Raw genomic sequence first — 15,967 nt, 5'->3', positions numbered from 1 at the left:
TGATGTTAGATTACTTTCTCAATGACATATAATCTTTTGACTTTTTAAGTCATTGTGGCCATTATAGAAGCCAATGCAATCTTTACCCTGAATATCAAAGTAAGAGCACATTGAAATTCTTAAGATAATTTATAAAGACTTTGCCAACTGATAATAATTACCATTACCAGTGTTGTTATCTTTCCAACAGGAACACCCCTCCTTCCCCATTTAAAAGCTCCAACCCTTTCATTTCACAAATAAATATTGTTCACATTGTATTATAACGGAGATTAAAACCATCTAATCGAAACTGAAGAAAAAAATAATAATAATGTCGTAAAGAGCTGTATATCTCTACAACGGTTTAAAGTACAAAAAAAACCCCGGATCATATGAAACATTAAAGACGTGTTCATGCATACATCATTACATGCATCCATGGATATAAGGGTGTTAATGGAGTACGGATAATAAAACTATTTTTTATCAAGGGGTTTTAAAGTAAGAAGGTTCACTTAATGTGTAATAATAACATTGAACAATCATGTGATGGAAACAAATTATAAAACTGTTTACTCAAGTATGACAGAAAATTAAATCCACATTAATACGTTCTTACATAGTTAAAACATATTTTATTTGCATAAATACAAATTGGATGAGACACAAGTCAAACAGACTTATGAAGTCTTTTCCATTTTACATAAGCATGCATACATTTCATTTTTTTCAACATTTGTATAAATTGGACAGAAAAAAAGAAGTGATCAAAAGAAGTAGAGAAAAAGAAGGTGAAAGAATTGGAAAAAAAAACTTAATTGTAATTTGTCAAGGTAAGCACCTCCGTCGATGTTTTGTAGAAGTAATCGCTGACTGCATGGATGTATGCTCGTCTTCAATTTCATAATTTCGGATCATTTGTATGTTTCTTAGTTTATGGTAGCGTTTGGGATTAGGAAGGTTGACAATCTTCATATCCATGCATGCACAAGAAAAATTGTCTGAAAATCTACAAAACGTATAAAAGTTTCTGGGCAAAGGGAGATAATGCAACCTTTTTCGTTTTACTAATGACCACATGATTATTTTTACTTCTTCATGTTTATATTTCTGGTTACATATTGCATCAACAAAAAAAGAAAAAAAAGAATATAAATGAATAGCTATGTATTTATTTTGCCTTTTGCTATTTTCTTTTATTATTTATTCCATTTCAATTTATATTATCCTGAATATACACATAATAACAAGGTAAAACGGATTAAGTGGACTAAAACAATAATGTTGCCACTTTACATCTAGCTGTCATTACAGTAAAGAAGAGGACCAAGAAACATATTTGTTTACCAAAACGGCATTGTCATGGCAAAGCAAGTAAGAATATACATATTTGGTGTGTTGAAATGTTAACATTTTTCAATAAACTTATTATTTTTTATACGAGTTGGTGAGGAAACAGGAGTTTATGTCTGCTCTATACAACCAGGGACGAAGGATAACAAATTTAGCATTGAAAAATGTCTTCCAACTGCAAGTAGGAATATAATTAGTATTCGGGTGAATAAACAAACTTCTTTTTTTACCTACAGTAAGTTTGTATTCCATGGCACACTACAGATCGTTCCGAGGTACTGCATAGATATATCCAAATAAATCAAGCCTATGTCAAACATCCCAAAAAATGTTTCGGAAACGATAATTTCTAAAACAAAAATCAAGCATTTTCCCTTGATGTCAAGGGTCAAGTTTACACAGAGGTCATTATGATATGCGATCCGTCTTATTGTTATACACCATACAATAAGCTAGTGTCAAGAGATAGAAAAAAAGTAACAGCCTACACAAGATGACATGAGAAGCTGAACCACAACCAGAAGATGTAACACTTATAACACACAATGAACCCGTTCGACCTGTCACGTATCCTTCATAACATACGTTCCAAATCGAAAATATATTCTGGAATAATATTTCCACAGGAGTGAATATTATAGCATATGTTCCTATCGGAAAAATTAATATAGAATATTTGTCCCAACAGGAACAGATAGTATGACATTGTTTATAACAAAGTTTACAGTGGAACTTCTGTTTGGCGGAATGAATGGTAGACAGAGTTCCACTCACTGGGCCACATGGTGTTATGAGAGTAACACGCAATCAATATATCAATTTCTCTACTACATCATTTTATTTTGTCAAGTCTGTTTAGTTTTCTTCGAATACAGATTTATCTAATAAAGTTTTTAAGTCTTATCGCGACAGTCAGTAAATTCGTACTGCAAATTATCGTAAAAACCAACGTCTTGGAGCAAAATAATAATCAGTATATTGGTGATAAGAGAATCGAATAACTCATTAAAAGATCCTATTGTATCTGCTGCATAGATGTCTGGATGGAAGTAGGGTGTGCGAAGCATACTAAATATTATATCAGGCGGAGTGTTTGCGAAAAAAATCAACTTCAGAAAAGGTTAATTTGCCTGAGCCTCTATTTCTAACATCTATCTAAAGAAGGTTTCATATCATGATCTGCCAAATAGAATGCATGCAAAACCTCCAACATCTCGACTCCTAAATGCAATCCGAATTCTAAATTGGTTCTTAAATGGAACATTTTTACCCAGCTAAATTTCATATACACATGCATCAATGTCAATGTCAATGTTAATGTTACAAAACTGGTTTTCGTTCAATTAAAAGTGTGGTTTTTTTTTCAGGACGATGTAAGTTAACATTTTTATATTTTAACTGTAATATATAGATTAAAAGACATGTTTGTTTATTTGAATAGACTATGCTAACTATACAAAAATGAAAAAGTGGTATTATTGTTAATGAGCCAACTAGACACCGAATGACTTTATGTTAAACAACTTAAGACCCCCGTATGAGCTTTAACAATGATGAAACACGATATCGCTTAACAAACTTTAAAAGGCCCGACATAACAAAACGTAAAACAAATTAAATGAGAAAGACAACGACCAAGCCTTCTACACATGATTTTTGAACCCACCAATCTTTTGAATAATTTCCTTACATCACAATTTAAAGTAGCAGGTTACCAAACGTATGGCTTTCGGTTTCATATTATTGATCCTAAATTTAGAAATTTTGTATTCAATTTTTATTTTTGAAATATTTGTTTTTTGTTTTTTTTTAAACCTTATTTTTACGTCCTACTCTGATGAAAAACAATTAAAAAAAACCATCAGCAAAAATAATTGATACATTTTTCTTCCGCATTCACATTTTGGGTTCAACAATACATAACATTTTGATACCTCAACATGCTCAATGACCCGATCAAAAGGTATATCTACTCACAAAGGTGTTAAGTTAAATTCAGTCTCACAATATTTTACGTCTAATCTGAGGAATATATACGAGCTAACATAAAAAGGAAAACATACTATATTATAAACCAAAAACAAAATAATAATTATAATAAAAATAATAATAATGATTTATTTTATTATATAGTGTCACATATTCGATCAGACATATATATATATTTTATTTAATTTTTTGGATCCTTTACTATATATAATTTAGCTGATCTGTAAGAATAACATCTTCATGCCTTATATATCATGTACTGTAGTACGACGCTAGATTAAAACTAACGAGGAAAGGTAACACCCGCCCACCGAAAGCTTCATTTTAATGAAGCCCAGGTGATCGTATGGTCTAGCGGGACGGCTACAGTGCAGGCGATTTGGTGTCACGATATCTAAGTAGCATGGGTTAGAATCCCGGCGAGGGAAGAACAAAACAATTGCGAAAGCAAATTTATAGATCTAACATTGTTGGGTTGATGTTTAGACGAGTTGTATATTACATAAACAACACAAAATGAAATGACTAAACATCCAGCCTCATGTAGACTTTTGAGACACTCGTGTACAAACATTTATTTCTAATATCTAAAAGTTAAAAGAATACACTAAACAAGTCATTTTAGTCTATATATGTAAACTTCAAATCTTTAAATCTAATAATATATATAGACATAAAGAACAAGGAAACGACAAACATTTAAATGGGGAAAAGGTCATTTACAGAGATTCCTGGTCATCTTGTCACTGTCTGTATTGTGTTTTGTGATAGTTGTCACTGGTAGTTTTGTGTTTTGTGATATTTGTTAATGGTTGTGTTGTGTTTTGTGAAAGTTGTCAATGTATGTGTTATGTTTTGTACTAGTTGTCAATGTATGTTTTGTGTTTGTGATAGTTGTCAATGTATGTGTTGTGTTTTGTGATAGTTGTCAAGGGTTGTGTTGTTTTTTGTGATAGTTGTCAATGGTTGTGTTGTTTTCTGTGATAGTTGTCAATGGTTATGTTGTCTTTTGTGATAGTTTTCAATGGTTGTGTTGTGTTTTGTGAAAGTTAGCAATGGTTGTGTTGTGTTTTGTGAAAGTTGTCAATGTATGTGTTATGTTTTGTGATAGTTGTCAACGTCTGTGTTAAGGTTTGTATTAGTTGTCAATGGTTGTGTTGTGTTTTCTGAAAGTATTTAATGTATGTGTTGTGTTTTGTGATAGTTGTCAATGTATCTGTTATGTTTTGTACTAGTTGTTAATGGTTGTGTTGTGTTTTGTAAAAGTTGTCATTTGTGTTATTTTTGTTCTAGATGTCAATGGCTGTGTTGTGTTTTGTGATAGTTGTCACTGGTTGGTTTGTGCTTTGTGATATTTGTCAATAGTTGTGTTGTATTTTGTGATAGTTGTCAATGAAAGTGTTATGTTTTGTACTAGTTGTCAATGGCTGTTTTGTGTTTTGTGATAGTTGTCAATGTATGTGTTATGTTTTGTACTAGTTGTCAACTGTTGTGTTATGTTTTGTACAAGTTGTCAATGGCTGTGTTGTGTTTTGTGAAAGTTGTCAATGTATGTGTTGTGTTTTGTGATAGTTTTCAATGGTTGTGTTATGTTTTGTGAAAGTTGTCAATGTTTGCGTGGTGTTTTGTGATAGATGTCAATGTATGTGTTGTGTTTTGTACTAGTTGTCAATGTATGTGTTGTGTTTTGTGATAGTTGTCAAGGGTTGTGTTGTTTTTTGTGATAGTTGTCAATGGTTGTGTTGTTTTTGTGATAGTTGTCAATGGTTTTGTTGTCTTTTGTGATAGTTTTCAATGTCTGTGTCGTGTTCTGTGATAGTTGTCAATGTTTGCATGGTGTTTTGTGATATCTGTCAATGTATGTGTTGTGTTCAGTGATAGTTGTCAATGGCTGTGTTGTGTTTTTTTGTTTGTTATTGCGTTTTTGTTGAGAATCTTTATATTTGCATTGAAATCTTTCACAACCTTTAATGATGTTCAGGGATAAAAGAATGTGCTGTTTCTTTATGAATCAGAGAATGTCTTAAGGTATGAAAATAGACATTTATAAACGTATCTGCAATTCCCGTTCACCTTCATTGTTAGTACCAAATATTTACATAAAGACTGTCACAGAATCAACTAGCTCAGCACAATTTCTAGCCTTGATTGGTCGGCATTTCTCAATCTTTGGTATTTTTTGTGCTGTTGTTACTTTCTTTGATCTTGACCATACTTTTTTCCAAGTTGATTTTATTGTTCTTTTGATATCTTCTTATTATTTTTATATCAAGAGAATCAAGTATTAAAATGATTTTTCTTTAAAAATGGTAATGTTTCGTGAATGTAAGAACATGCAAAATAGTTATTTTCACATTTGTATTTACAGATGGAAACGACTACCAGTGATTATAATGATTGGAGAGATGACAAATCTGTTCTTCAATGTTTGTCATACATGTTGAAGCATGAAATAATGTGTGACGTCATATTTCTTGTTGGAAGTGAGAAGAAAGCCATACCAACCCATAAAACCATTTTAGCTAGCAGAAGTCCTGTTTTCAATACTATGTTTGAGGGTTCACTACCAGAGAAAGGAGAAATTGCTGTACCTGATATTGAGGAAAATACTTTTCGAGTTCTTCTTCAGTTAGTAATCTGATATGTGTTACAATATTCACTACGCTAATGAAAAATATTGTTTTTTTATTGTTTTTGCAATTTAACAGCCAATATCGTCTACTGATCTACTATTATATCAAACTTGTATGTTGAAGTTCATACATCTGTAAACTAACACAATGACTCACGGACAATATTTTCATTTAAATCAAGCTTTTTCCTTCAGTAACTGAAAGTAAGAAGTACAGATAACAGCTACTGATATTTACAATATGAATGAAAATATAGAATACATTTTGAGGGTTTGTAATTTGGGCTGTTTTATTATAAAGTCATTTTATAAAATTCACTGTTTGCAAAGGTATGAATTATTCTAAAAAAAAATAAGGATTTTCTTCACCCATGCAGAAAACCATAGCCGTATTGGTTGCAACGTTTTGCAACTTTTGGTCCTCTGTGCTTATCAACTTTGAACTTTTTCGACCTTTTTTCATCTGAGCGTCACTGGTTAGTCTTGTGTGGACAAAACGCACGTCTGGCGTATTAAAATTTAAATATGGTACCTTTAGTAAGCTAATATTCGTGTGTTTCTCTGTCCTATATGTTCTCCCATTTATTTGTATTGTAGTCCTGTCATGTAATGTTGTCATTTTAATGTTATATTTAACAATGCAATAAAAGCGAGAGGTTTGGCATGCCACAAAACCAGGTTCAAACCACCATGTTTTTCGTAAAATGTCCTGTACCAAGTCAGGAAAATGGCCATTGTTATATTATAGTTCGTTTCTGTGTGAGTAACATTTTAATGCTGTGTTTCTGTTGTGTCGTAGTTCTCTTCTTATGTTTGATGCGTTTCCCTCAGTTTTAGTTTGTCACCCGGTTTTGTTTTTTCTCTCAATCGTTTTATGAATTTCGAACAGCGGTATACTACTGTTGCCTTTATTTAACTTATATGGTGTGTCCCTTTTGAACAATTTTTCCAACATGATTGTCTAAATCTGAAGCAGTCTTCTTGCATCCAAATCTTAACATTGATATAAGAAAATGTGGTAAGAGTGCCAATGAGACAACTCTCCATTCAAGTCACAAAAGTAAAAGTAAACTATTATAGGTCAAGGTACGGTCTTCAACATTTAGCCTTCAGACCTGTCGGGTCACCCCGAACAGCAAACTATAAAGGACCCAAAAAATGACTAGTGTAAAACCACTGAAACGGGAAAAACCAACGGTCTTATCTTTATAAAAAAAAACACATTTCTGAACCACCTCAACAATATAAGATACATATATATATATATATATATATATATGCAGACAAATGTTAGCTATATCAACTGACTTTATTTCAGGTATATATAATGTGATGAAGTTAACGTTACATCTGAAAATATGCAAAATTTGTTGTATGCTTCTGATAAATATATGTTGTTCAAAGTCAAATCAGAATGCGAACAACGATTGAAAGAAACAGTCACAACATCTGATCCTTTGAAGACCCTTCAAACTGCTATGGAATTCAACATGGAAGAACTAAAATTGGAAAGCATAAGCTACATCGAAAAAAATGCTGGGAAATGTTTATTTTCGGAGCTAGCCTTGAAACTATCCAAAGAATGCGTAGAAGATATTTTAAAATCAGATTATCTCAGCTGCATTGAAACGGATGTTTCCAGTTTATTCTTGAATGGTCATCGTACCAATGCACCAGATGAGAAAGAAGTAATCGGAAAAAACATACGATCAGCTCTGAAAGATCTATTGTTTTTGGTTAGGTTTCCGCTGATTGAAATGGAATACTTTGTGAAGAACTAAATGCCACTGAAAATATTAAAAGAAAAAGAAATTATTTGTATGTTTACAACACCCTTTACGGATGAAAGGTCATTGTTTAATACGATCCCCCGAACGCCAGTTTCTGAAAGGACATTATATCGTCTTGAACGCCACCATGCTATTGACAGTTTAAGGCGAAACACAAATAAAATTGATGCACTAGGAATTCGAGTAGACAAGCCTATCTGGTTAAGAGGGGTTATAATTTATGGTGGATATGGAACTCGACCTGATTCAGATCCTCCTTGGTACATTTTTAATAGTACTAGTACCATATCATTACTAAATAGTACAGGCGAAATATGTTATGAGAAGAATGCTCAAATACTTGAAAGGGAATCCTGTCAAACATGCGATGTTAAAATTACTAATCCAATTCAATTAAAAGCAAATACACCATACACATTATTGGTTAAAAATATAAACTTTATTTCTTATTTTGAGAAGGATTGTAAAACAACAAGCACCAGTAATGGTGTAACAGTCCCGTTTAGAGACTCTCCTATGTGTATGCTGGACTCGTATTCAGCATATAGCTACATAATACTTATTGTAACAAAGATATACGCTTTCAGAGTTCCCCAAGAAGGTAAATCACGAAAAGCTCATCGGAATCATGCAATTTATAGCTTGTTGGTTTTTGTTTTATTTGTTATTTGCAAATTTAAGAAATATATTCTAAATATTTTGAATTTCAACAAAAATAAATGTTATTGTACCGATAATTTTTAATGATAATTAAATAGATGAATAAATTTCAACGAACTTCATTTTAAGGTGTTGGTGAAATAATCAGTGAAAAACAGATGTTCCATTTGTTAAAGTGTTGTGGTATCTTTGCGTTGCTAATTCCAAGTGAAGTAGTTGAAATCATGCCTTCGAAAGTTATACTGACGTCATTCCCATTATGGAATAGTAGTTTCACCGATAACGCCGGACATGACGCAACAGTTGTAAGAAAAAATATAAATTAAAGAACTGAAAAAAGGAAAGCCCACAAATGGTGACAAAATCAAACACTATAAATCACAGGAACAAGTAACAAACAACTGACATTTTCCTAACTTGGTACAAACATTTTCGAAGAGAATGACGATTTGGATCTGATTTTATAGCCACCAAAAATTCCCACTTCTTGTTTGAACGTTGTTCATAGATCCTTTATATTGACCACATTAGGTAAGCGACCGAAACAGATATAATAATTTAATGTGACAATAATTGGAATCAACCTTTTCATACATACATAACAGACATACATCATTGACTAAAAAGTTCAACAAACATTAAAACGCGCTGCATTTTTATGTTCCTGTCCTAAGTCAACAGCCTCTTGTTCAGTGGTTGTCGTTTGTTGGTGTGGTTCATAGGTGTTCTTCATATAGATTTGACCGTTGGGTTTCCTGTTTGAACTATTTTACACTTGTCATTATGAGTTCCTTTATGGCTTGCTGCTCGGTATGACATACCTCATTTTCTTATATATATGTAAACGCCATGGCTAAAAAGATAAATATTACTTTTTTGTCAGTCCTAGAACATATTGCAAATGTATAAATTATTCTAAATACTAAGGATTTTCTTATCCCAGACATAAATAACCTTAGCCGTATTTGGCACCACTTTTGAAAATTAGGGTCATCAATGCTCTTTAACTTTAAACTGACTATTTTGATCTGAGCGTCACTGATGAGACTTATGTAGATTAAATGCGCGCCTTAAATTCTTAGCCTGGTACCTTTGATAACTATACGGATGTCAATATGTATTATTGCATTGTTTACTTGTGTGCCTCTCTGTTGTGGTGTTCTTGAATTTATTTGTACTGTGGTCCTGTCATGTAATGTCATTTTAATGTTTTATTTAGCATTGCTATAAAAGTTCAAAGATGGACTAGCCACAAAACAAAGTTCAATGTGGCAGTTGTAATCTTATAGATCGTTTCTGTGTGTGTTTCATTGCCGTTTGGTTTTTTGTTGCACTTAAGTGTTACTGTTGTTTAGTTGTTTTCCTCTTATAAGTGATGTGTTTCCCTCGGGTTTAGTTTGTAATCTGGATTATTTTTTTCTCAATCGATTTTTTACTTTCGAACAGCGGTATACTACTGTTGCCTTTATTTACAGTATTTATTATGAATCACTTCAAAGTGTTCTAAAGACAGAGTATCATAAACAGAGTCAGTTTGTTCTAAAGGTTTGAAAGATTTAAAAAAATAAGATAGAAACTCTAATTTCAATGTTACTGAGACATGGTATTTCAAAAGCTTTAAACTTATTTTCATATTACGGTAAATTTGTATTCAAGTTAATTAATTGATAATTCAGATAAGCAAACTTACTGATAAATAAGTCATAATTACCGTTACTGAGTATCGTACATTTATGATTGGGAGAAAACAGTTTTAAGCTTGGGTTATCTCCCGTCTGATGGGCATCATAAAAAGCCTTGTATCTTTGATGCGGGTTTTTTTTTTACAACAAGTGTAAAACATTGAAATTAAATCAAAACCTTAAATATGAAATATATGTATGTACGATAGGATAGGTTAAGTACAAGTTATTTATCTTTTCCGGTCGTCTCTAGAATGCATACGTTTCTTTGTTTGATAAATGACTTATGGTTTGCAGTGGTAAATATTGATTATTTTTTTTCTCTTCTTTTACGAGAAAAGGGATTCTTAAAAACGACTGAACATAACTTTATATAGGTATTAGACAATCTTTTATTGTTAATGAAAATCAGAACTAGACATTTTAGAGAGAGATCTTCGTTTTTCATGGTTTCCTTTACTTTCACCTCAAAATGTCTTTCCTTGCTTTAGTTTTTTGTTTGTCACAGCCTCGTCATCATTGAATATGAACAAAAATATATCCTCGTAATGCAACTAATTTCGATCTTTTTGCAATCGATCACTGCCTATCGCAAGAGTTATGTAAACATATCAGAGTAGGGGAGTATTACTTAATTTAGTACTTGAATTTTTTTGGCTTTTTTTCATTTTTTCGAAGTATATGTCAATGTCTCCTTTTACCACATTCCTTCCGGTGCGTTTCGGATTTTACTCAAAAATATCTTAATGTTGTACGTTAAACGATTAAGTAAGCTGATATCTTGTCAGATCGTGGATGTTTAACTTTTGGTCATGATTAAAAGGATATTAATCAATCTACCAGTTACGCACTGTATCACTATAATACACATTTACAGATAGCATTGAACTATCGCCGTCTGACACAATTTGTGTCGTTAACATACATGAAAACTTGGTGTTTGACACAGTCAAACTCAAATATAAAAGTACAAATTCATTGTCACAAACGAGATAACTCAATGAAAATATTTTCTTGTTGTTTGTTTTTAGTTTGTGTAATTTATACTTGGCGCGTTACTAAAGATGTTTAAGAAAGTCTATGACTAGAAAACAGCGTAACGCGTTATGTGGATTTTACAAAAATCTTTGTAACACGTGAAAACCATGTGATTCATAAATTAGGTTACTGGTACTGCTGCATGGTATCTTAACCAATTGCTATTTCAAACTATGTATTTTTTAAAAGAACACATTATTAAAAAAACACATAAACGAATTTTTATTGTAAGCTGTTTACTCTGAATTGAAGTACTTACTTGTATCCATCCAATCATTCAAACGATATTTGAGAATTTGCAGTATTTTATATCAATCAAAAGCAAAACTTCACATTTTCAAACAATTTTGAATCTTCTTAGACCAATATATGTATTTATAATTAAACACTAGCTTCAATCAAATAAAATACAAAAAATGTATTAAATAAACACCAATACTAGAAAATTAAAGATTAAAATGCTTCTGTCACAGTGATAGCCGGTAAAATGGTATGCGAATGAACACTGAATATTTTGAATAGATATCATTTCAAGAAGAGTACTTGCTAAAACAATTATCACTCGAGGTCAGGTAATATTTCCAAGCCACTATTGACAACGTGTAATAAAAAGGGAACCTATCTAAATCACTCCATTAGAACGTAAAAAAAATATTTCTATTAATATTATGCAATCACATTTCTTAATTTGTCCATAATGAAACATGTTTACCCATCAAATTTCCATGTTTACATGCATCATTATAAATGTTAATGTTAAGTAACTGTTTTTCGAAAAACAAGAGGCGTCAATATAAAAATTTTATCTTTTAGAACATCTGATGTAAGTAAGACATTTTTATTTTTTAAACTATAAATAGATAATAGACTAGTTGATTAAAGTTGCAGATATCTTTTTTTATGCAATCTTATTACACTTAAATTTAAGACCAACTTATCTTTCAATTAATTTCCCTATACACACATAGATGTACACATCTTTGTTTATATACAAATGAGTAGAATATTCCCATACAAATCTAAACAGTACATGTATTTTGACTATCGACTTCATATAAGTGGTTATTTTACAATAGTTTGAATTATCGGTCGCTTGAGGTTGTTGGGAATATTTGCATTTGAAATCTTTGAATGATCTCATTTTCTTTTTCTTTTTGAAATATTTTATTGTTTTTAAACCTGGTTATTCCGTCCTACTTTGATAAGTACGTCTGAGTCAGTGACAACTCTACAACAGATGTATCCATCAGATCGCCATCAATGATGGTGATACATGGCTGTGTACATAATGTATATACAACTCGTCTAAACATCAACCCAACAATGTTAGATTTGTAAATTTGCTTTCGCAAATTTTTGGTTCTTCCCTCGCCGGGATTCGAACCCATGCTACTGTGATATCGTGACACCAAATCGCCTGCACTGCAGCCGTCCCGCTAGACCACACGACCACCTGGGCTCTCAAAAAAAGAGCTTTCGCTGGCCGTGTGCTACCTTTCCTTGTCAGTTTTAATCTAGCGGCGTACTACAGTACATGATATATAAGGCATGAAGATGTTATTGTTACAGATCAGCTAAATTATCTATAGTAAAGGATCCCACAAATTAATGTAACATACAGTCACAGAAAATAATTATATTTATAAGTACGTCTGAGTCAGTGACAACTCTACAACAGATGTATCCATCGGATCGCCATCAATGATGGTGATACATGGCTGTGTACATAATGTATATACAACTCGTCTAAACATGAACCCAACAATGTTAGATCTGTAAATTTGCTTTATATATATAGAAGGACTTAGGCTTAAGTACTGTAATTACCTATTACTCGGGCGTTGTAAGCTGTGTCTTCGTGGTAAGCGTCTAACCTCGTTGACCATTAGATTGAAGAGGGCGCTGCAGGCGTGCGCAGGCTCCGACATCCGCTGTATCCATCCAGAGGCCCATTGGTGTCAGTTGTCTATTCCTAACAGGGAGCACCCGGGCTTAGGGTAAAGATACAACACCCCCCTCCTTCCTAAAAAGGAGGAACTATAAGTTCCGACAAAGGCATGACAACTGAAGACGCCTCTTTCTATTAAATTCAAACTCCTAAGTTAATTGACCTAACCAACGAATGGGTTATATACTTAAAATCCACCCCCTGTTCCCTGGCCGTGGGGTCTCTAATTAAATTTAATCCTTTCCCTAAAAACATGGCATATAAAAAATAAATCACTTAACTAATTGCCTTGGACAACTAAAAAAAATAAATTTTCTCAATTTCCTGTACTAGGATCTCCAACTCAGAATTGTCCTAATTCTTGATTGCATATATCTTAAAAACACAAAAAAACTAAATCTACTTCAAATAATCAAAATTTACAAAGATCTCTATTTCTGCCAGTTCATTAATCTCCCCTCGAATTTCCAATTAATCTAAACTACAATCTATTCTACTAAATTCCCCTAATATTGAAGCACCCGTTCCAGCATGGAACAAAAAGTGAAAACCATGACCATAAAAACAAAGTATACACCAATACCGTTCTTCAATATGGCGATATGTAAAAATGTCCAACACTAATCTACTATTTTACAATTTATACACTGGCCTGGTTTTCAAGTCCTGGGGAGTACAGCTTCCAGACAGGAAGCGGAGGCTAATGCCAAAAACCAAAATCTGTTGTTGTCACTTCCGGGTGGCACATTTGAATGTGACCATGAGTTCTGCCATGGCTGGCAGCAACTCCATCCTGACGGATCTGGTTAACTCAGCTACCTGGTAGGTCAGCACGACCTCCTGGTCTTACAGGTCGAACAGTTCCCTGGCCTGAGCCACAGCGCTGGCAACAGATGTCACTGCCACTAACTTTCTAGTGTTGTGGAACACTAGAACCACCAAGGATTCATTTGGGTTGGTTGCCACTTCCACTGGCTCCTCCACTGGTGGAGTGACCCTCTTTTCCTCCTCCTTCTGGGGTACCGACTGCACTGTCTGTGTCACTGGTGGGACATCCACAGAGCTAGAGCTTACCTGAACAGTAGTCTCCGGCACTGGCACACTGGTTGTGGACTGAGCAACGTCGGGCTCTGCCACCTGGCAGAATCTGGAGTTTGCCTGACATAGGATGTCATATGCCGGACCGTTAACTCCCTGGTACTCATCTAGAGCGACGCAGGCTCAGTGTGCTGGGCTTAGGTACCGAAGCACACCTAGTATCAACCTCCAATATAAGGTTACTACCATGCTGGTGATGGGATGCAGGGAATAAACACTGCACTTCTGCCAATTCATCTCCAGACAAACGGCTCTCAGTGGTGGCATGTCCACACCTTGGATTTTGCAACCACTTGGGATGGCTGCTCTCTCCTGCAGCCAGGAGACAAACTCTGAAGATGTTGTGTCTTCTCGGCCAGTGAGCCACCTGGCCAACAGGATCACCATATGGCCCCTGAACTGGTGGAAGCCTTGATTTGACATCACCTCCCTGTTAAAATTAGACTCAAACATTGGGGACACATGATCCCCCAATGCGTGCTCCCGCAAGTGCCTTGTCATCACTGGACATCCAGGAACTGGACAAGCGACGTCCCGGACACTCACCCTCCAGGTCCTCTCCTTATACCCACTTATGGGGCCTGCCCAAACCTGAGACTCCCTGCCACTCCATGCGTCGGATATCTCCCTCTTGAAACCCATGGGGTCTGTGCTGGCAGGCACTGAAGTGGACTGCTCCTCACTGTGTGCTGTAGGCACTTCCCCTTGCACCTCTGGCTCTTCTGTCTCCTCTGGAGTATTAAGAGTCTCTTCTGAGATGGCAAGTGTCTGCAGGCCATCAACCAGAACAGGTACCTCCTGTTCTCCTGAGACACTTACCTTGGCTGCTACTGGAGCTGACTGCTCCACAGCCTCGACCACCAGTTCCCGTGGCACCTCATCCTGTGTCTCCCCTGGAGTACCCTGTACTCGAACAGGTACCTCCTGTCCCCCTGATACACTTACTTCTAGTATTGCTGGTACCTCCAGCAATACTGTAGAATCCACCACAGGTCCTTCCTGGCCAGGTTCTCCCATCCTGACCCTTCTCCTATGGGTGGCTTTATCCAATAAGGACAAATCAAAGGGCTGAATGCCCATTCCCGGCTGGGAGTCACCATCATCTCTACTCTCCTCCTCCCGGCCCTCGCTGGAGCACGACCTGAAGGACTCAGAATCAGACTTTCTGAAAAATATGAAAAAATAAACAAACATTAGTTAAACTGACAATTTACGTATTTAATACACACTAATTAAACTGACTATTTACACAATGTGGTAACCTACTCGCTTTGTAAGACCCTTTACTATAGATAATTAAGCTGATCTGTAACAATAACATCTTCATGCCTTATATATCATGTACTGTAGTACGCCGCTAGATTAAAACTGACGAGGAAAGGTAACACACGGCCAGCGAAAGCTCTTTTTTTGAGAGCCCAGGTGGTTGTGTGGTCTAGCGGGACGGCTGCAGTGCAGGCGATTTGGTGTCACGATATCACAGTAGCATGGGTTCGAATCCCGGCGAGGGAAGAACCAAAAATTTGCGAAAGCAAATTTACAGATCTAACATTGTTGGGTTGATGTTTAGACGAGTTATATATATATATATATATAAAACCTCCAAGCAAAATTGATTGTTATCTTTTGGTTCCCAATTCTTATAGTTTGTTTTTTTTAAATGTCATGTACCAAGTCAGGAATATGACAGTTGTTATCAAGTTGTTCGTTTCTATGTGTGCTACATTTATTTTGTTTGTTTCTGTTCAACTTCAGTGTTTCTGTGGGTCCGTTGATGTCCTCTTATAGTTCGTTT

The 15,967-nt window shown here is 34.6% G+C and overlaps 1 protein-coding gene and 1 long non-coding RNA gene across 2 annotated transcripts; one reads left to right on the top strand and one right to left on the bottom strand.

Annotated features, from left to right (window-relative positions):
• The first annotated feature begins 646 nt into the window (after positions 1-646).
• On the top strand, positions 647-8,496 carry LOC143063309 (BTB/POZ domain-containing protein 6-like). Its single transcript, XM_076235373.1, has 4 exons — positions 647-815; positions 1,285-1,356; positions 5,693-5,952; positions 7,275-8,496. Exons 2-4 carry the CDS (start codon positions 1,345-1,347, stop codon positions 7,282-7,284), a joined length of 282 nt encoding a protein of 93 aa, XP_076091488.1. The 5' UTR covers positions 647-815; positions 1,285-1,344; the 3' UTR covers positions 7,285-8,496.
• Positions 8,497-8,951: 455 nt separating this feature from the next.
• On the bottom strand, positions 8,952-14,263 carry LOC143063310 (uncharacterized). The gene is made up of 2 exons (XR_012974991.1): positions 12,954-14,263; positions 8,952-9,259 (listed from the first exon to the last, which is right to left on the bottom strand). It is a non-coding gene; the product is annotated as an uncharacterized LOC143063310 (long non-coding RNA).
• Positions 14,264-15,967: the final 1,704 nt, after the last annotated feature.

This window comes from Mytilus galloprovincialis, chromosome 2 (assembly GCF_965363235.1).
Source record: "Mytilus galloprovincialis chromosome 2, xbMytGall1.hap1.1, whole genome shotgun sequence".
Classification (NCBI taxonomy): domain Eukaryota; kingdom Metazoa; phylum Mollusca; class Bivalvia; order Mytilida; family Mytilidae; genus Mytilus; species Mytilus galloprovincialis.
Note: the sequence above shows the minus strand (reverse complement) of the source record. Positions and strands in the feature narration are given on the sequence as shown.